The 18719-nt window shown below is 65.2% G+C and overlaps 2 protein-coding genes across 4 annotated transcripts; one reads left to right on the top strand and one right to left on the bottom strand.

Moving 5' to 3' along the window:
* Positions 1-2259: 2259 nt before the first annotated feature.
* Positions 2260-13431, top strand: CDHR2 (cadherin related family member 2). 3 transcript variants are annotated; one of them, XM_056350564.1, is made up of 33 exons: positions 2260-2572; positions 2935-3013; positions 3475-3533; positions 3957-4022; positions 4112-4251; positions 4520-4573; positions 4809-4898; positions 5492-5581; positions 5922-6044; positions 6122-6265; positions 6407-6482; positions 6686-6792; positions 6872-7102; positions 7194-7349; positions 7575-7742; positions 8011-8072; positions 8166-8406; positions 8511-8747; positions 9026-9095; positions 9183-9797; positions 10061-10132; positions 10417-10466; positions 10581-10732; positions 10955-11057; positions 11138-11226; positions 11443-11517; positions 11912-11989; positions 12075-12135; positions 12241-12365; positions 12498-12611; positions 12780-12857; positions 12961-13021; positions 13230-13431. In XM_056350564.1, the coding sequence occupies exons 3-33, from the start codon at positions 3488-3490 to the stop codon at positions 13344-13346; spliced, it is 3891 nt and encodes a 1296-aa protein (XP_056206539.1). In that variant the 5' UTR covers positions 2260-2572; positions 2935-3013; positions 3475-3487; the 3' UTR covers positions 13347-13431. The 3 variants fall into 3 exon arrangements, with proteins under 3 accessions (XP_056206539.1, XP_056206537.1, XP_056206538.1); XM_056350562.1 differs by having other exon boundaries at positions 13227-13431; XM_056350563.1 differs by lacking the exon at positions 2260-2572 and adding an exon at positions 2624-2750 and having other exon boundaries at positions 13227-13431.
* Positions 13432-13665: 234 nt separating this feature from the next.
* On the bottom strand, positions 13666-18719 carry GPRIN1 (G protein regulated inducer of neurite outgrowth 1). Its single transcript, XM_056349188.1, has 3 exons — positions 18432-18719; positions 17181-17275; positions 13666-16977 (listed from the first exon to the last, which is right to left on the bottom strand). Exons 1-3 carry the CDS (start codon positions 18717-18719, stop codon positions 15558-15560), a joined length of 1803 nt encoding a protein of 600 aa, XP_056205163.1. The 3' UTR covers positions 13666-15557.

Genomic DNA, 18719 nt, shown 5'->3' with positions numbered 1-18719 from the left:
ACACCCAAAGGTGACAAACAAAGGCACCCAGCAGGCACTCTGCATTAGCAGTATTTTTAGACACCGCTATGGAGCCGGCCTTATTATTTTCATTGCAACGTGCATAATTACCCACCATGCACCGCAGTGACATCAGACGCAGCCCGCTCCCCTCTGACAGCCAGCGAGGCCGGCGCCCGCTCCTCCTCCCCGGGCTCCCGGCCTCAGGGCCTGAGCTGCCCACCCCGCAGAGCCCCGCACACCTCCCCGGGCACGGCCTGCCCTGCGCAGGGGGCCTGGGGCGCAGGCAGCGGAGCAGAAATGGGTGCAGGTGGCAGAGGGACCGAGCGAGGCAGTGACACAGGGTGGCAAAGAGACGAGCACGGGGCCAAGCTCCACATCTGCAGGCAGGCGCAGCCAGCTGGGCTGGAGCACAGGACCAGCACCGAGCTTGGGGCTGAGATGTCAGCGCAAAACCGCGCCTCGCAGGAAGAGGGGCTGTCCCCGTGTGGAGGGACAGGACAGCACCCGTGGGGCCTCGGGCTGCCCACGGGGCTGAGCTCCCGCCCAGGAAAGCAAGTCCTGGAGCACATCCCACCTGGATGGAGCACGCCCCAGCTGCCCGCAGCCCGGCGCCACGCACCCTCTGCGGGACAGGGCTGCCACGGGCGCCACGCACCACCCGCACTCACCGCAGGGTCGGTGCCACGGCCCGTCCCGCTGCCCCGGGAGCCGCCACCACCCCACCCGTCCCTTGGGGCTTATTTGTCTCCTACCTCTCCCCCACTCACAACTTTCTGAAGAGTTTTGCCGCTTACCATCCGCTCCCCTCGCACACGCCGGGGGCTCGCCCTCAGCCGGGCCCCGCTCACCGACCCCGGGTCGGGCAGCAGGGCCCGGGGGCTCCGGCAGCGGCGGCCGCAGCACCGCGGGGTGCCCGGCGAGGCGGGGGCGCAGCAGCGGCCTCGGCAGGAGCCACCGGCTCACGCCCAGCCGGGGCCGCGGGAGCCCCCCGAGGAGGCGCTCCGACCGGGGCAGCCCCCGCGCTGCCAGGGAGGCCCCGGGGGCGGCAGGGCTCCGGCCGGTGCCCCAGGCAGCGCCACCGCGGGCCCCCCGCCCCCGAAGGGCTCCCCGAGAACCGGGGGCTCCTCCCACCGGCGTGCGGCTGCCGGTGCACCGGGCCCCGCTGCCCTCTGCGGCCACCTCCCCCGAGCCCCGGCACTCAGCGCAGCCCCCGCCCCCGCGCACCGGGCCCTGCGCTCGGCCCCGGCCCCGGTACGCCGCGCCCCCCCCCGCCTGCCCGGCCATCCGCCCCCTCCGAGCCACCCCGGCCCGGCCCGGCTGCCCCCCGCCGCGCACCGGGCCCCGCTTGCTTCTTCGCCCGTCGCACCGGGCTTCGCCGGCCCGCGCATCCGTCCCCCGAGCACCGGGCCCGGCCTGCGCCCTGCACGGGCTCTGCCTGCCGCCCTCCCCGCTGCCCCGGGGCCGGCCTCCCCACCCCGCTGCACGGGCTCTCCCTACCTCCTTCCCCAAGCCCCGGGCCCAGCCCGCCGCCTTTTCCCGGTGCACCGGCCCTGCCCCGCGCAGCCCAGGCCCGCGGCCGCCGCCGCGCCCCGTACCTACCGGAGGCGCGCCCCCAGCGCTCGCGGGCCGCTCGGTGCCTGCCCCGGCCCTGCCTGCCGCTCAGCCCGCTCGCATGGCGCGGCGGCCGGGCCCGCCGGGCTCGGTGTCCGTCCCGGTGCCGCTCCCGCTCCGGCCTCGGCCCGGCCTCAGCCCCGCCTCATGGCGCCCCTGCGCCCGCCGCCCCGATGGAACCGGCCGCGCCACCACCACCACCCCGCGCCGCGCCGATGGGCGCGCCCGCTCCCCTCCCGCCGTACTATGCCCAAGCGCGGCGCCACCCAAACCGCGCTGTAGGGCGCTCCGGCCGTAATGCTCCGAGTGGCAGCGCACACCAAAGCCGGACCGGGGCTGTGCTGGGGAAGATATCCCGGGCCAGCCCTTCGGAGGAGTGGGGCGTTCCGGGACAGCCACAGGCAGTTTGTAGAGGGGTGTCCAGCACCAGCCCCGGGGGGCTCAGCGGGTTAATCCTGGGCCAGCCCAGGGGTCTCCAGGAGTACCCCCAGGCAGCCCATGGGGTGTCTGTGGGGGTGTCCCGAGGCAGCTTTTGCATGGGCTGGGGGGGTCCTCGACCAGCCCTGGAGGGGCTTGCTGAGGGGGATCTCCCAGGCTGGGCCCCTGTAGCCCCTTCTCTGCAGGCTCCCTGACCCAGGTGTGCAGTGAGATGGGGACCTCGGAGCAGGGTGGGTGGCTGGGGGAATCCCAGAGCTTCCCGGCCATCCAGACCCCGTGGGTTCCCCAGGGAACAGGGGTGAAGGGAGCCCGATGCCACAGAGGTGGGGGTCCCACAGGCCCAGGGCTGGCCATGCCCCTCTCACCGCCCGCCACCTCCCATCCTTCTTCTGCCTGAATGGAGCTGCACAATCCACCCTTGTCCCCAGTGTGTCCCAAGTAGGTCAGGGAGGCTGGTCCAAGCCCCTGCAGAGGGGAGCGGGTGGCAGAGGGGTGCAGAGGGCCCCAGGCACCCACGCAGGTAGCTGCACCACAGGGTTGGTGCCCACCCCCTGTCCCGGTGGGACCCTGGTGTCCCCAGCCCAGGGGCTGTGGGGCATTTCCCCAGCCCCTCTCCAGTCCCCTGGGGCAGTTCAAGATCCCTCTGCATCCCTGCAGGCTCTGCATCCCTCCTGGGAGCCGGAGTCCCATGGGTGCAGGTTGGGGTGGCTGAATCATGGGGGAAGGCACCCAGTGTGGGGACCTGGGGGGCTGGGGCTGGGGACCGAGCGTCGAGCTGGACTGGGCAGGAGCTGGGGGATGAACACAAGGAATAAGGAAGATGAGGGAGGTATCTCTCACCCCTTAATTGCAGTTAATAATTGATGAACGTGTTTACTGCAGGAGGCAAAGGTCTCTGGTGGTGTCAGGGTGCGAGCGCAGAGCAGCCCGCCCAGCAGCATCCCAAGTGACGCAGCCACAGGTAAGGGATGTCGGCCCCTGCCCTGGCCCCCATGGGCATTGGGGTCCGTCTTGGAGGGAGGTGGGGGTGTCTGTTGGCTGTTGGGCTGCCCACAGGCCGTGACATGAGGAGGGGGACACCACCATGATGTCATGGATTGCTCTTGGGCTCCAAGCGCTGCTTGGAGAGGCCCAGTTGAGCCCAAACAATGGAGCCTCCAGCCATGCCCAGAAGAGGCTCCTGGGGTCCCCAAGCACCCCTATGATCTCCGGCACCTGGAGGCCAACCCTGTCCCCCTGTGCCACGTCCCCAAGAAGCCTGTGCTCGGTGATGTGGCACAAAGCCTGGTGCTTGCTCACCAGCCTGGCTCAGCAGAGGGGACTGTCCCCCCCACAGCTCCTCCTGTGCCATCCCCCAGAAGGGATGTGGGGTGGCTGGTGGCAGCAGGCAGCCGTCAGCCTCAGGTGCTTGTTCTCCTACAGGCGTGCAGGCAGGATGGCATGGAACTCACTGGTGCTGCTCCCCTTCCTCCTGGTGACAGGTGAGGACTTTGCTCGGCAGCTGGCACGGGTGGATGGGAGGCTTTGGAGGCTTTCAGCCCCCAGCATTCGTTCTGAATTCCCTGAGGACAGCTAGGACCCCCAAAACAGCTGCCCACCCCAATGGCACCTTGGTGACCCAATGACAGCCTTGCTGCTCCAGGGCAGGCAGAGCAGGCAGGCGGCTCCGCAGTGTGGATCACATCTGGCATGGGTGCTGCAGCTGGAGTTGTCCTCCAGCTGGAGGTCTGGAGGTGGGAGGTGTGGGATGATCACAGGGAAAGTGAGGGCTGGTTCGTTCACCTGCCTCACCTGGAGACCAAATCCACAGCTGGGAGCTGGGGTTGGAGCTCAGTAGGTGCTTCTGGGTGCAGGGTGCTGGTGGAGCTCGGTGCAGGGGTGGTGCTCAGCCCATCTCCTTGTAGTTTCAGGCAACGCAGCTCCCTTCTTCAACATGACCTTTGTCTACGTGCCTGAGGACCTGGAGCCGGGTGAGTGGGGAAGTCTCGCAGAAGCTCTGGGGTGCAGGAGGAGTGGCCGGGGGTCCTTGGGCAGGGGCTGACACTGCCTGTGCCCCCAGGCCAGCATGCTTTCCAGCTGACAGCTACTGACATAGACGGGGACCCACTCACCTACAGCATCAGTGGGCCAGAGGCCTTCTACTTCTCTGTTGATGCCCAGACAGGCAACGTGATGCTGAGGAACACCCTGGACCGTGAGGTAAGAGGAGACCAGGGCAGATGTCCCTGCCTGAGCTGGGCAGCCTGTGGTGGTGAGGACAGAGGGCAGAGCCACGAGCCCTGTGGGAGAGCTGCTCACAGTGCTACTGTGGGTCACCCCCTGGCCCTGGAGCCCAGCTCTGGTGGGGGGAAAGCCATTTGGGAGAAGCATCCCACCCAGGGATGGTATGTGGGAGGGCACTGAGGCTTAACTGCCCAAGGACTAAGCTTCACCTGGCCTGACCAAGTCCTGCCTTGTGTTCCCCCAGCTCCATGCCAGGCTCACCATCACCGTCAGGGTGTCTGATGGGATGAACGATGCAGTGAGTGCTGGGGCATGGGCTGGGTGGCTGAAGTGGGTGATGGGAACAGGGAAGGGAGCAGGGTCTCGGTGGGACTGTGGATGAGGCTCGGTAGGGAAGGGCGTTGGAGGTGGGCTTTGCCCAGGGGTGGGTGATGCTGGCTGGCTCCGGAGCCATGGTGGCCACAGGGTGCCAAAACTGCACCCAACTCTGCCAGGCACCATCTCCCACACCCATCACATGTCCTCCCTGGTAGGTCTCCAGAAAACTCACAATCATCGTGGAGGACCGTAATGACAACGCCCCGGTCTTCCAGCACCTGCCGTATGAAACATCCATCCCCGAGGTACCTCCCTGGGACCTCCTGGCCCCTGTGGGCAGCAGGATAGGGGTGCTGGGTGGCTCCTGTGGCATGAGTGTGCTGGTAGCAGGACAACAGTGCACCAGGAAGGGGGTGACCCCCACACCTGGGTGTGTGGTGATGGTGGGCATGGGCATGGGGCAATGGTGCAGCCCGCACGGCTGACCTGGGAGCGCTCCATGCCGGGGCAGTTCCCGGCAGGTGCCTCTGTGACAGTCCAAGGCGCTGACACATGGATGGGACTCTGCCCTTGTGATGAGTTTCTGACCAGGGAGTGCCCAAGCTGCCGCTCAGCCCACGCCAGGGTGAGGCAGGATCAGGGTGCAGACAGGGAGTGGGGCTGATCCCAGCTCCCCCCCAGGGCTGGGGGGCAGGCTCTGCTCCCAGGGAGAGTGGCAGGGGGGATCGTGCCTAGCATGAGCAAGGGCAGTAGCTCATTCCTGTGTGGGGATGCACTGGGCAGCCCCTGGAACCCTGTGGGGCCAGACCACCCCACAGGAGGACTGTCAGGGGCCTGGCCCAGCACCAACCCCCCTGCTCTCCTGGGTGATGCCACAACCACCCTCCTGTGTGCCCAGAACATGAAACCCAACAGCACCATCTACACCGTGTTTGCCAATGACAGCGACACAGGGAACGCCTCCAAAGTCAGCTACAGCATCGAGGAGGTGAGCACAGTTCATTGCAGAGTGGGGCATGCCATACCCCAAAGCCACCCCTGAGCCACCCCTGTGGGACAGAGGTGCTGGGGGACCCGGACAGGGGCAGCCCCGTGGCTCTGCAGGAGCAGGGGTACGTGTTGGGTCAGGAGGGCTGGCTCTGCACCCGCTGGGCGGTGGGTGCAAGGTGCTGAACAGTTGCAAACTGGGGATGAGCCAGGTGATAGGGGGTCCCCACGGTCCGTGGGCCAAGCTCGGCAGAAGGGTGGGGGTTTAGCTCCCGTCTCTGCTGGGGGACCTCTGCTCCCTGCCTTGGTGGCAGGGTGATGAATTGATGTCCCCTGCTCAGGTGATCCCAGACAGCATGAAGAATCAACGGCTCTTCTACATCCTGTCCAACGGGAGTGTGATGCTCAATGGCTCACTGGACTATGCCAAGAACACCTTCTACCAGCTCAAGATCCTCGCCATGGTGGGGGCCAGCTGGGCTGGGGGAGTGGGACTGCCAGGTAAGGGGGCTGTGGGACTAACAGGTACTCTGCTCCCCAGGACAGCGGGGGCATGCTGCACAATGAGTTGATCTTCCAGAAGAGCTCAACCTACCTGACCCTGACTATCCGTGACCTGCCCAACCTGGACCCACGGTTTCTCAATGAGCCCTACTCCGGCTCTGTGCCCGAGAACTGTGCCCTGGTAAGGAGCCCACCTACCCCAGTGGCATGTCCCTACCCCTGGCCCTCCCTGGGGGCTCTGACATCCAAGGGTGCCGGACCACCAGGCATGGGTGCTGCTGGAGACATCCTAGGTCCTGCCCTGATGGCCATGTCCCTGCAGGGCACCACTGTGCTGACCGTCACCGCTATGGACAGAGACACAGGGGTGAATGATGAAATCTCCTACAGCATCACCAGTGAGTGATGGGGCAGGGCAGGATGGGCAGGGGGTGAGCAGCAGCAGGGGGGGATGGGTAGGCAGGGTTATCAGGCAGCAAGGGGCACCACAGAGACTGGTTCTGGGCTCCCAGGTGCCGCCAGCCTGCCTTTCTGGCAGAGAGAGGGCCAGGCCTGCGTTTCTCGGTGACTGCAGCTGGTTCCTGCTGTCCCCTTGCCCTAGATGCCAGCATTCCCTTTGCTATCAATGACACAACGGGCATCATCACTGTGAGCGGGTCCCTGGACCGTGAGCAGCTGCCAGGCGAGGAAGTGCTGCTGGAAGTCGTGGTGAGTAGGAGGCAGCAAGGGGAACCCCATCTTCATCCTCTCCCCGAGCCCCTCCAACCTGCTTTCTCCTCCTGTCCAGGCACGTGAGAAGAAGCTGGACATCCACCTCAAGGTGGCCCAGGCCAGCACCCTGGTGACAGTCATGGTGACCGATGTCAATGACAACAAGCCCCAATTCTACCACTGCTCCCTCCCCAGCTGCAACTTCTCCACTGGTGCCCAGAACAACTTCAGGGGCAACATCATAGAGCACTCCTCCTCCAGACTGCCCGTGTCCAACCTCAGCATCGTTGCCCATGACCCGGACAAGGTGGCAGCCTGCCCAGGGACCTGGGCCAGGGTGCAGGTGTCTGTCCTGCCTGGACTACCCACCCTCATTCCTGCGTTTCTCTCCCTGGCAGAGCATCAACAGCAATTATGGGCTGTACCTGCAGGGCCCGAATGCCAGCGCCTTCACTGTCTCCCCCACAAAGATCGTGGGCACAGGGGAGGTCCAGCTGCTGGTGCAAGACCCGTCTTCTGTGGACTACGAGATAAGCCATTTCATGGTGGTGCAGGTGGGACCTGTAGTGCTGGCTTGCCATGGGGACAGTCCCAGCTCCCTGCATATGCCAGGGTACAGGGGACACATAGCCCTTCTCCTGCAGGATTCAGAAGCCAAAGCAGAACACGCCTTTGCCCTGGCAACTTGTTTGGTGCATGGGGGCTGGGCTGGAGTGTGAAAAGTCTCTTTCTCATGTTTGGGGAACCATGGGAGACACTGTCGCTTCTCTGTCCTGCAGATCGTTGCTAATGACACAGGGAACCCCACAAACTGCTGCTCCACAGCCACCGTGACCATCAGCATCACTGACAGCAATGACCACATCCCTGAATTCCCCCAGAGCACCTACAGCCTGAGCGTGATGGAGAACAGCCCTGCTGGCACCATCATCTCCCTAAACATCACGGTCAGGCGCTGGGCAGGGAGCAGCCACAGTTTACATCCCCCAAGCAGGACGCTGGGCACCCCTGGCTGCTAGTGCAGTTTGTGTTGAGGGCACTGGTCTCTCCATGCACACAGAAAGGAGACAGTGACAGTGGGCCCACAGGGTGTGGGACCTCGTGCCCATCAGGGCCATGTTTTTGGGGTGCTCACTGCCAGCAGCCAGTGCCCCAGAATCATCACTGCTCTGGGGGCTGAAACAAATTGACCAGATGCTTCCTTCTCTTTTTTAGGCCTATGATCCGGACAGTGGTGCCTGGGGCCAGATCACCTACCAGCTGCTCCCAGAGAACATGTACGTAGGGGCACAGCCATCCATGACTGGGGCATCATCCTGGCGAGGGGGCTCCAGGCCTGAGCGCCAGTGACGGTTCTGTGTATGCTGTAGCCGTAAAATCTTCATGGTGAACACCACGACTGGGGCACTGCTGGTGCAGAATGGGAGCTTGCTGGACCGGGAGACTCGTTCCATCTACTACGCCAACCTCCAGGCCAAGGATGGGGGCAACCTAGTGGGCACCACAGTGCTGGAGATCACTGTGCTGGATGACAATGACATAGCACCCGTCATCACCGGCTCCTACTTCATCTCAGTGGAAGAGGGGCAGAACGTCAGAACGCAGATCCAGGTGTGCACCAATGGAAGTGGAGGGGATGATGGGGGTTGTCGGAGAGGAGCAGAGATTGTCCCCAAGGTGCCAGACAGCCCCATTCCAACTGCTGACCTTTTCAGGCCATTGACAACGACGAGCCTGGCAATAACAACAGCAAATTAGGCTTCAAGATCTTGCCAGGACCGTTCAGTGACAACTTCACCATCAATGCGGCCACAGGTGAGATGCACAGCAAGGAGCCACTGGACCGCGAGGCCTTGGAAGATGCGCGGGGGCAGATGGTTGTGACGGTGGAGGTGTACGACCACGGCGTGCCGCAGCACACCACCTCAGTGAACGTCACCATCACTGTGGGGGTGAGCCTTGGGCACAAGCGGGGACACACTGGGGCAGGCAAGGGCTTGGAGACGGGATGAACGGGCAGGGAGGGAATGTGGGATCCCTGGCCGTGGCACAGGCACCGTGTCCCCAGGCTCTCTGTGAGGGCAGGTGAAATAGCTGATCCAGGGAGGCAGGAGAGGGTTTGTGTGCCTCCTGCCCGTGGGCAGACAGGTGCCCACACTCCTGTCCCCAGCCAGCTCTTGGGGACCCTGTTTCCTGGAGCAGCTATAACCGTGTGCTTTGTCTCCTGCAGGACATGAATGACAATGCACCCGTGTTCCTCAGCCAGTCCTATAATTTCTCAGTCTTTGAAGACTCTCCAGGTAGAAGTTGCGTGGCCAGGCTCATGGGACCAGCAGTGGTCCAGAGTCAGTGCCTGCTGGCTGCTGAGTGTCTGTCTCCATCTGCAGGATCCCTCGTGGGTGAGGTGGAGGCCACAGATGCCGACCGAACAGAGATAAATTCCCGCATTTCCTTCCTACTTCAGAGGGGCAGTGGTTCCAGCAATTTCTTGATCCGCTCGTCCTCCCTGGGGCCAGGGCACTACAGCGGGCAGCTGTCCGTAGACCCTGACATGTCCCTGGACTATGACACCCTGCAGCAGAAGTCCTTCTCCTTGGTGGTGCTGGCAGAGAACACAGCTGCGGACAATGTGGGGGACAAGGCCAACGTCTCGGTGGTGGTCCACATCCTAGACATCAATGACGAGCCCCCCACTGTCCTGCTGCCCTCGCTGCAGGATGTACGCGTGAGCGAGAACGGCACGCAGCAGGGTCTGGTCCACACACTGCTCGTCTCTGACCCAGACACCAACCACTCGCTGGTCTTCAAGAAGCTGGCAGTTGCCTGCTTCAAGGGGGCGAGCAGCGCTGGGGAGGTGTGCTGGGACTGGTTTGTGCTGGCACCCAATGGCTCGGTGCTGGTGAACAGCTTGGACATTGACTATGAGTTGTGTGACAGGGTGGTGCTCACGCTGCGGGCTGAAGATTTGTACACTGAGAAGGGCAACCGCTACAGCCAGAACGGTATGACACCCACTCCCGGCTCCTGCCACCACCACTGGGCGTGATGGGTGGTGGGACCTGCCTCTCCCACCTCCCAGGAGGAGCTGTGGGGAGTAGGGCAGGAGCCAGGTGGTTTGGCAATGGAGGGAGGGTGCCCCCAGCACTTTTGGTCCCTGCCACCAGACACCTGTGCCTGCTAGGACAGGGCTCCCATGGGAAGCGGAGGAGGGTGCTGCAGGGCTGCTCTGTTGGTGACTGGAGCTCTGCTTTTGGGGCATTTGCAGAAACCCTGCAGATCCTCATCACTGATGTGAATGACAACACGCCGCTCTTCCTGCCCATCTCGGAGACCTTTGGTGAGCAGCCGGGGTTGGTGTGTCCTGTGGGCTCCTCTCTGCACCCGCATATGCTCTGCCACACTGCTCAGCAGTGGGGACCTTCCCCAGCCAGGACAGGGCTGTGAGAGGTGCAGGGGCCAGGCTGGGGTTACTCCATGCTTTCCATGAAGGCTGTGGGGCTGAGGGCAGTGGGGGGATGCTCGGAGCTCTGCTGAGCCCTGGGGCTGCATGGGCATGGGGTCTGCAGCAAGCCTGGCTGCACACCAGCATGACCAGGCTATCCGCCTGTCTTTCCCCGGCAGTGGTTGTCCCTGAAATCTCTCCCGTGGACCTTCAAGTGGCTACCGTGAAGGTGAGGAGCTGTGTGCATGTGTCTGTCTGTCTGCGGAGCTGGGCTTGCCTGTCTGCACCGTGGGCAGGTGGTGGCTCTTCCCATCTGTGCTCCTGCCACACTTTGTCCCTGCAGGCCACGGACGCTGACTCAGGGCTCAAAGGAACCATCACCTTCTCCATCGTCAGCGTGGTGCTCGTGGAGGGCAATGGGGCCAGCCGGCCCTTTGAGAACCTCTTCAAGGTGGTGCCAAAGCCCGAGCAGGACGGCTACATCGGGAGCATCCAGTGAGGCCATGGGTCCAGGCCAGGGCTGGGGGAGAGCAGCTCGGCTCCTGCCTGCTGGGAGGCAGACGTTCAGGCAGGGCCAGCACAGGCTGGAGAGGGGACAAAGCTATCCTGGGGTCCTGCCCTGGGCATGGTGGCAGGGTGGAGCTTGGGGGATGGCAGTGCCATCCTGGGGACATCCTGTGCAGCCCAGTGGAATTGTTGATGTTCCTGTCCTTGCAGGGTGGCCAGCAACCTCGATGGCTCGCTGAAGGGGCAGTACCAGGTGACAGTGGAAGCTCAGGACTGTGAGGCACCAGTGCACAGAGCACAGACCACGCTGAATGTGAGTGTCACCCCCATCCCCCCATCTGGGGACACGCTGCACCCTGCCCAGCCCCACTCACTCCCGCTTTCCACATGCAGATCTTCACAGTGGATCAGAGCTACCGTGTTCGCCTCCAGTTTCTGGCAGCAGTGGATGAAGTCCAGAGTAACTCTGAAAAGATCAAAGTGTAAGGGCTGCCAGGCCGGGGCTGGGGGTGCACGGCTGCGCAGCAGGGGACACAAGCACGGTGGCCGTGTCTCCCAGCTTCATGAACCATGGATGGGACAGGGGAGGCAGGTCCCCACCACAGCTGGGGGTTGCAGGGGGTCCAGCTGCTTTCTACACCCATGGGCACAGCAGCAGGATGCCAGGCCCAGCCTCCCTCTATCCCTCCTGTTCCTAGGGCACTGACCACTGCGACCAAGGCAGGGGTCTACGTGGTGGCCATCCGGAGCATGGAGGACACCCGCACCTCCCAGTGAGTTGGGCTCTGCAGGTGGTGGGGAAGGAGATGCGCTGGTGGCATTGCGGGGGGATCACCCAGGGGCAGGGCACCACGTACAAGGTGTACAGGCAAGACCTGTACACCGAGAAGGGCAACCGCCACAGCCAGAACAGTATGGCACCCACGCCCTGCTCCTGGCACCACCACTGGGCATGGTGGGTGGTGGGACCTGCCTCTCCCACCTCCCAGGAGGAGCTGTGGGGAGTAGGGCAGGAGCCAGGTGGTTTGGCAATGGAGGGAGGGTGCCCCCATCCCATGGATGGGACAGGGCAGGCAGGTCCCCACCACAGCTGGGGGCTGCAGGGGGTGCAGCTGCTTTCCAGCTGCACCACCGCAACCTGCTCACCCCATCTCTTTGATCCCACAGGGTGGAAGCCAAGTCGGTGATGGAGGCATACTTCGTCTACAGCAATGGCACTGCCCTGGACGTCAACCAGCTGAGCATGTGTGTGCTGGGACGGGGGCCATGCACAGGCACTGCCACGTGCCCGCACTGGCGCTGCCGCTCATGCCTCCACTTTCCTTGGCAGGCTCATACAGTCTGACCCGCTGGTCCTGGCTGAGCTGGTGAACTTGGGCCTGGCTGTCATCGTGAGTGGGGCTGGGCAAGGGGCACAGGGAGAGGGCTCCAATGTGGGGCTGGGGGGAGGGGAGTCTCCTGGCTGGGGCTGTGCCCTCACCCCTGCTCTGTGCCAGGGCCCCGGCGAGGTGGCAAAGCCCACCAGGGAGACAGAGTTCATTGGTATCATCGCAGGACTGGCAGTGTTCCTGCTCGTCTTCATCCTCATCATGACCCTGGTCTTGGTTCTCACTACCAGGAGGTAACTGCACTGCCCTCATCCTCACCGGTCCCCCCAGACACAGACCCACCCTCCATCCCCCTCCTGCCTGCCCCATCGCATGGCCCAGCTCCCCCTGCCCTTCCCACCCACCGCATTCCTGGGGCTTTGCAGCTACAAGAGGAAGCTGAGTGCGATGAAAGCTCTGAAGGTGGCCACAACATACAGCCCTGCCACTGCCCAGCAGGGAGCCGGCATCCCTGGCACCAACCAGTACAACGCAGAGGGGTGAGTGGGGGGCTCCCTGCGGCAGAAGGGAGGAGCCCAGGCACGTCCCCCCCCCCAGGGGCTGCAGGGCTTGCTATCACACCCCTCATGCCCGGGGGACATGGCTGCCCGAGGCTACCCCTGCAGCCCCATGGGATGGTCACTCACCTGCCACCCATCCCTGGCCAGGGCCAACCCCATGCTGAACCTCTCGCTCGATCCCTCCCACGACCTCGGCTTCCACGAGGACTCCAGCTCTGTGACCAGGTAAGCTCTGCAGTCAGGTCCCAAAGACCAGGGGGCCATCACCCTCCATACCCACTCTGCCAGTGCTTGGACCCTCTTCTACCCCCCATCCTCTGCTCTCCAGCGTGAATTCCCTGGATGAAAACACAGTAAACGCACCCAGGGATGACAACATCAGTGCCAAGGTAAGTTTGCAAAGAGCTGCTGATGCCCAGCAGGAAGTCCTGCCACTGCATGCCACATCCTCTCTGCTGTGGTCTCTGGGCTCCTGGACACTTTGTGTCCCTTCCACCCCATCCCCTTGACAGCCCTCAGCTCCTGGGAAGGACAGGAATATCCCTGTCCCCCATCTCTGTCCCCATCCCCTCTGACCATGCTCTCCCCCTGCAGCAGGACGAAGCGCAGCTGAAGGAACCCACTGACAAGGAGGTGCTGGTGGCCGCCCTGAACCTGAAGGAGCCCACCAAAACAGCATACACCAACATTACCTTCACCACCACGGACTTGTGAGCAGGCACAAGGGGTGCAGCAGGGCCAGAGCAGGACTCGGGCAGCTACTTTGATGATGTGTTCAGAGGCTGGCAATAAATCTGTCCCACAGGGGTCATGGTGTCCTGTAGCCATCAGCCCATCTGCCTGGGGGCTCAGCCAGCTTGGAGTCATCCCTCCCAGCACAAGGTGCCAGTTTCAGGCCAGGCTGGTGCCAGAGGGCAGGCGAGTGCCACCATGGGGCTCAGCCTGGCTTCTTGTCCCCAGGACCCTTCCCTGGGCTGTCCCACTGTCCACTAACCCTGCTCAGACTCAGGGGAGGGAGGTGCAGGCAGCCCAGTGCAGAGGTTTGTGCAAGGTTTTATTACCCAACATCCACATTGACAGGTTGGTCCTCCCACCCCCTTCCTCCCTGCCACCCCCAAAAAAGAAATGAAGAGGGAAAAAAAAGAAGTAGGTGATGACGCCTCAGCACCGGTGGGCTGGAGCTCGACAGTGTGGGGCTGGAGGTGTGAGACAGCCCAGGGCAGGGTAGCAGCGGGGTGCCCCAAGGTCTTCCCCAAGTGGCCACGGCACCCCTTGAGCACCCCAAGGCACTGAGCAGAGCCAGCTCCGGGCGAGTGCTGCAGCACAGAGCAGGCACTGGCCACCGCACTGGCTGTCGGCTTCAGCGAGCCCTTCGCAGCCCCCCACAGGGCAAGAGACAGCCCAGGATGTACAACGGGGATTTGGGGGGGTGGGGGTGGGGCAAGACTTGCCCCTTAGGCAGGGGAGGCGGCTGCACTGGTGACCGCAGCATCTCGAGCCCTACTGCACCTCTGCCCAGAGGGGATGGTGCAGCTCCCCAAGCATCACCTGTTTGCATCCCTCTATCAGGCACTGGGCACAGGCCTGGGCCCCTGCTCGCTGTGGCACTGTGGGGCTGGTCCTCTGCATGGGGCCGGTCCTCTGCATGGGGCCAGGCTGGAGAGGCCAGGACCCACGTTTTGGCAGGATGCAGCAGTGCTGCTGGCCACAGGGATGCTCACCCCGCTGCATGCCAGCCCTTCACTCCCAATTCTCTCCAGCCTTACAGGGTGCAGGCAACGTAGGAAAAATGTTTGAAAAGAGGGTCACGGCCCTGCAGGCCACCAGGGAGGAGGTGGCTCCAGGTAGGATGTGCACGGCTGAAAGTGTCTCTTAAAAAGCTCCAAAAATGCAAACACAGTTCGATAAAAGCCCCCCTCCCCCCACCCTGTAAAACCCCTGCTGTAAAAAGTGGTAGCGCTTTGCAGCTGCATCCCGGGCTGCTGTCAGAGGAGAGCAGTCAGCGGGCTGCAAGGACCCATGTCGGGACACGCACCCACATCCCCGGTGCGTGGGGGCTCTCTGGCACCGAGGTGGCTGGACGTGCCCAGTGGCAGGGCAGGCTTCATCTCCACTGCCAGCTGTGGTAAGAGTCTGCCCTGGGCTCTGGTGGCTGCTCCCGGGTAGGGGGAGCTGGGGGCCACGGGGACAGTCTCCACAAGCGCCTCCAGCCACGGTGACAGGAACGAGCAGCTCTCCACCACAAGCGTGGCCCCAGTCTTTCCCATTTGAGATCTGTCCTGGTGGCCCACGTGGCCACATCCTCCCAGCTCCGGGGCACCCATGGCACGGCAGCGGGGCAGAGAGAACAGGGCTGTAGCGGGCTGGGCTGAACGTCCCTGCCCTGCGCAGCCATGGGGACCTGCGCGTGCGTGGCCGTGGGCTGCTCAGAGCATGGCAGAGCCCTGGGCAGGCAAAGCGGTGGCACAGCAATGCACCAGCATCTCTCCAGCATGGGGAGCAATGCTGCTGCCTGGCGTTTGAGCGAGGTCAGAGTTCAGGACAGCCAGCAGTGACCTACCCGTGCCCACCCTGAGCCACCTCCGGACCTGTGCCACCAGCAAGAGATGCCCGGGAGCAGCTGCCTCCAGCTGGAAGGAGCCACATGCTTCCTTGCACTGGAAAAAGCCACCAAGCACAGACAGGGTACCAGCCTCACGTCCCAGGGCACCTCCACAGGGCTAGGCTGGCAGGAGGGACCCTGGGCTGGCAGGGGGACCCCCAGCAAGGACATGCCTTGCCCCAGCGTGCTGTGCTCCGTCACCGCCCCAGCCCCAGGAGCCCTGCACACTGGTAGCAGGTGTCTCAGGACGCCGGGGCAAGGCCCCCTCCCCACCTCCCCAAGAAGCCCAGTGACACCCCCACCCCACCGGCACAGGCAGCGACTCACTCCATGGCGGGGCCGGCGCGGGAGCAGCACCGGGGCCGCCGGACATTTTGCAGCAGAGCGCGGAAGACGCTGGGCTGCCTCTTGGCCTCGCCTTTGCGGGGGGCTCCCTTGACAGAGCCGGTGCGGGTGCTCTGCGGGGTCATCACCACCTGCCGCCCATGCTCCTCGATCTGCTTCTCCAGGTGCTTCTGGATGGCCATGCCCAGCACCTCCACCTCCATGGAGGCCCCATACACCTCCCACGTCATCCCCTTCTCATCCCAGCTCACCTCCCGGATGGGCTCTGGAGCCTCCTCTGCCACCGTCCCCTTCACATGCACCTCAGGGTATGAGGCTTGCGGGGACTTGGCTACTGGTGTCATGGGCCCAGTGGCCACCGAGCGGGTCTCCACGGGCATGGACACCTGCATCTCTGCGTCCTTCTTGGAGGGCTCCAGGCGTGGGGCGACAGCAGAGCCCAGCTCCCTCTTGGGGAAGGTGAAGGCAGCAGCACCGCCGGGGGGGCTCATGGGGCTCAAAGCCACCGACACCAGGGACGCCCGGCTGTCCACTTGCGTCCCCATGTCCTGTGTCCCGGCGTCCTGCGGTGGGGTCACCTCAAAGGAGTAGGACTCGCAGAGCAGCTTGGCTGCCTGGGGCTGCTGGCTGCTCCCGGCGCCCACAGCCTGGGCTGGGCTCCCCTCAGCCCTGCCCTGGCCCAGGGCGGTGGGGCTCGGCCCTGCCTCGCTCCGGCCGCCACTCGCCACAGTGCCGGCGCTGGGTGGGTCCTCCATGTCGCCCTGGGGCTGCTCGGGAGCCTCGTCGCCCCTCGGCTGGGGCACAGCACCCAACGATGTCCCTGCACCACCCTGGGGCTGCTCCTGGCTTGGAAGCTCAGCTGCTCTGGCACCTGCGGCAGGCTCCAAGAACGCCACGTGTTTGGCAGGACCTGGCGCGTTCCCCATGTCCTCGCTGGGTGCCTTGAGGCAGGGCTCGGGCAGGGTGGGAGTGGGGGCCACGTTGTCCTTCTGGGTGCCAGGGACCCCCATGCCCATGGGACCACAGGCAAGCACAGGGCCACTTGGTCCCCCACAGCTCCCTGTTGCTGCCGTCACGCTCGGCTCCACATTGTCATCTGGGAGAAGCGTGCTGGGAGCCAGTCCCGTCGGTGATGGCACCTTCTTCTCTGCTGCTGGGCCAGCCGTGGTGCCCTGGGCCTCCGGCTCAGCCACGCAGCAGGTCCTCATGGCACGGCCCCCCACGGCACAGCCGGAGCCGGGCAGGCACTCGCCAGCAGGTGGGCAGCCAGGGGAGCTGGCACCAGGCTCGCAGGTGTCCTCAGCTCCAGCCTGGCGGCTCAGTAGCCGCAGCCCCTCAGGCTCCTTAGCGCTGCCCATGCCCAGGGAAGGCTTCTCCCATGCTAGTCCCGCCACAGGTCTGCAAGAGAGCGGACAGGGCAGTGAGAGGGGAGCAGCGCACAGACTCCCAGCCCCCCTCAGTTGCCAAGTATTTTTTTTCCATGCCACCCATGACAACAGGTTGGGTGGCCACCCAGAGCATCCACCAGCCCCTGTACAGCCAGCGTGGTGGCACCCAATGCCCAGCCCCACGGGAAGGGAGGAACAGCATCGGTTGCCTACCGTAAAAGCCAGCCTTCCCCCGGCACAGCCAGACCGGGAGCAGGTTCCAGGCGCTGCTGCAGCTGCTGGAGCCGGGGGAAGTGGTCCGGGCAGCCCTGTGGAGAGAGCAGCAGCTGAAGTATAGCCCTGGGCACAAGGCTGAGAGCCTGGAGGGTGGGCTCAGCACCCCCACCTGCCAGTGAGGAGCTGGGCACAGTGCAGGGTGAGAGCCAGCCAGGCCCATGGGCGTCGGGGGGGCTGCAGGGCACGGCAGGGGTGCGGGGCAGCCGAAACCCTTCCCTGTGCTCACTGGGACCAGCATCCCAGAGCTGGCAGTGATGTGTCCCCCGGCCGTGGGAACCCGGCTAGGCGCCTACGCCCCATGTCAGGGTGCGTTGAGCTCCCAGCCACACCATGTGGAGCTGGCTGCAGGCAGGCACCCCGCCACAGCAGGGGGACACAGGCTGGTGTCACCCAAGTGGCCCCAAACCCTACCCAGCCCCGTGGGGCAGCCCGGCAGCAGGAGCATGGCAGGAAGCCCCCAGCTCTGCCAGTGCTCTGAGTCCCTCCGGAGCTGGGAGCACGTGTCCCACACCTCCGGCCACGGCCACTCGTGGGTCCCACGGCAGGCAGAGCCGAGCAGACATGGCTGGCACCGAGTCAGTCCCCGCCAAGGGAAGAGGCAGGAGCGGGGACCAGGCTGGCACCCACTCCCGCCGGCAGCGCTGGGGCCCGGAGGCTGTGAGCCCCCCGCCCCCATCTTCCCACGCAGCACCCCGTTCCCGGGGGGGCCGCACCGCCCCACAGCCCCCCCCCGCCCTGACAGCACCCCACGTCCTGCGGGGGGGCTGGGGTGCCCGGCCCGGGGGCTGGGGTGCTGCCCCGGTGCTGTTGCTCCACGGAGGAGCTGCGAACCCCGGCACGCGCGTGTGCAGACACGCGTGTGCACACGCACCGGCACGTGCACACGCACAGACACGCGTGTGCACAGGCACAGGCACGTGCACACGCACAGGCGTGCACACGCCAGCACATGGCTACGGGCACACCCGCACGCACGAACACGCGTGTGCACGCCCCGGCCCCGCTTCCCCGGCCGGGTCCCGGACAAAGCCGCCCCCGCGGCAGCCCCAGCCCGGGGGAGGCCGCCCCCGCCCCGGGGCCCGTGCCGCCGCCATAGCCGCCCCCCGCCCCGGGGGTGCCGGTACCGGGCGGGCGGCGGCCGCAGTGCCCGGCCGAGCCCCGCCACGTGCGCCCCGGGGCCGCCGTTACCTGCGGCGGCGGGTCCTCCAGTCCGCTCCCGCCCCGTCCCGTCCCGCTCCGCTCGGCTCCGGCGCGGCGGCGGCAGCGGCGGCGAGCATGCGTGGGGCGGTGGCGGCGGGGGCGGTACCGCGCCCCGGGCCGCTCCCCCCGGCTGCCGCCCGCCCCGGCGCCCCCGGGCAGCGGTGGGGAGGCGAGGGAGGGCCGGCTGCCGCGGGGAGCGTGGGGTCCCGGCGTACCTCCCCCACACCCCCCGGTGCCATCGGTGTCACCCCGCCGGCCCGCCCTGGGAGCACCCAT

This window comes from Falco biarmicus, chromosome 8 (assembly GCF_023638135.1).
Source record: "Falco biarmicus isolate bFalBia1 chromosome 8, bFalBia1.pri, whole genome shotgun sequence".
Classification (NCBI taxonomy): Eukaryota; Metazoa; Chordata; class Aves; order Falconiformes; family Falconidae; genus Falco; species Falco biarmicus.
This window is presented reverse-complemented; position numbering and strand designations above follow the sequence as displayed.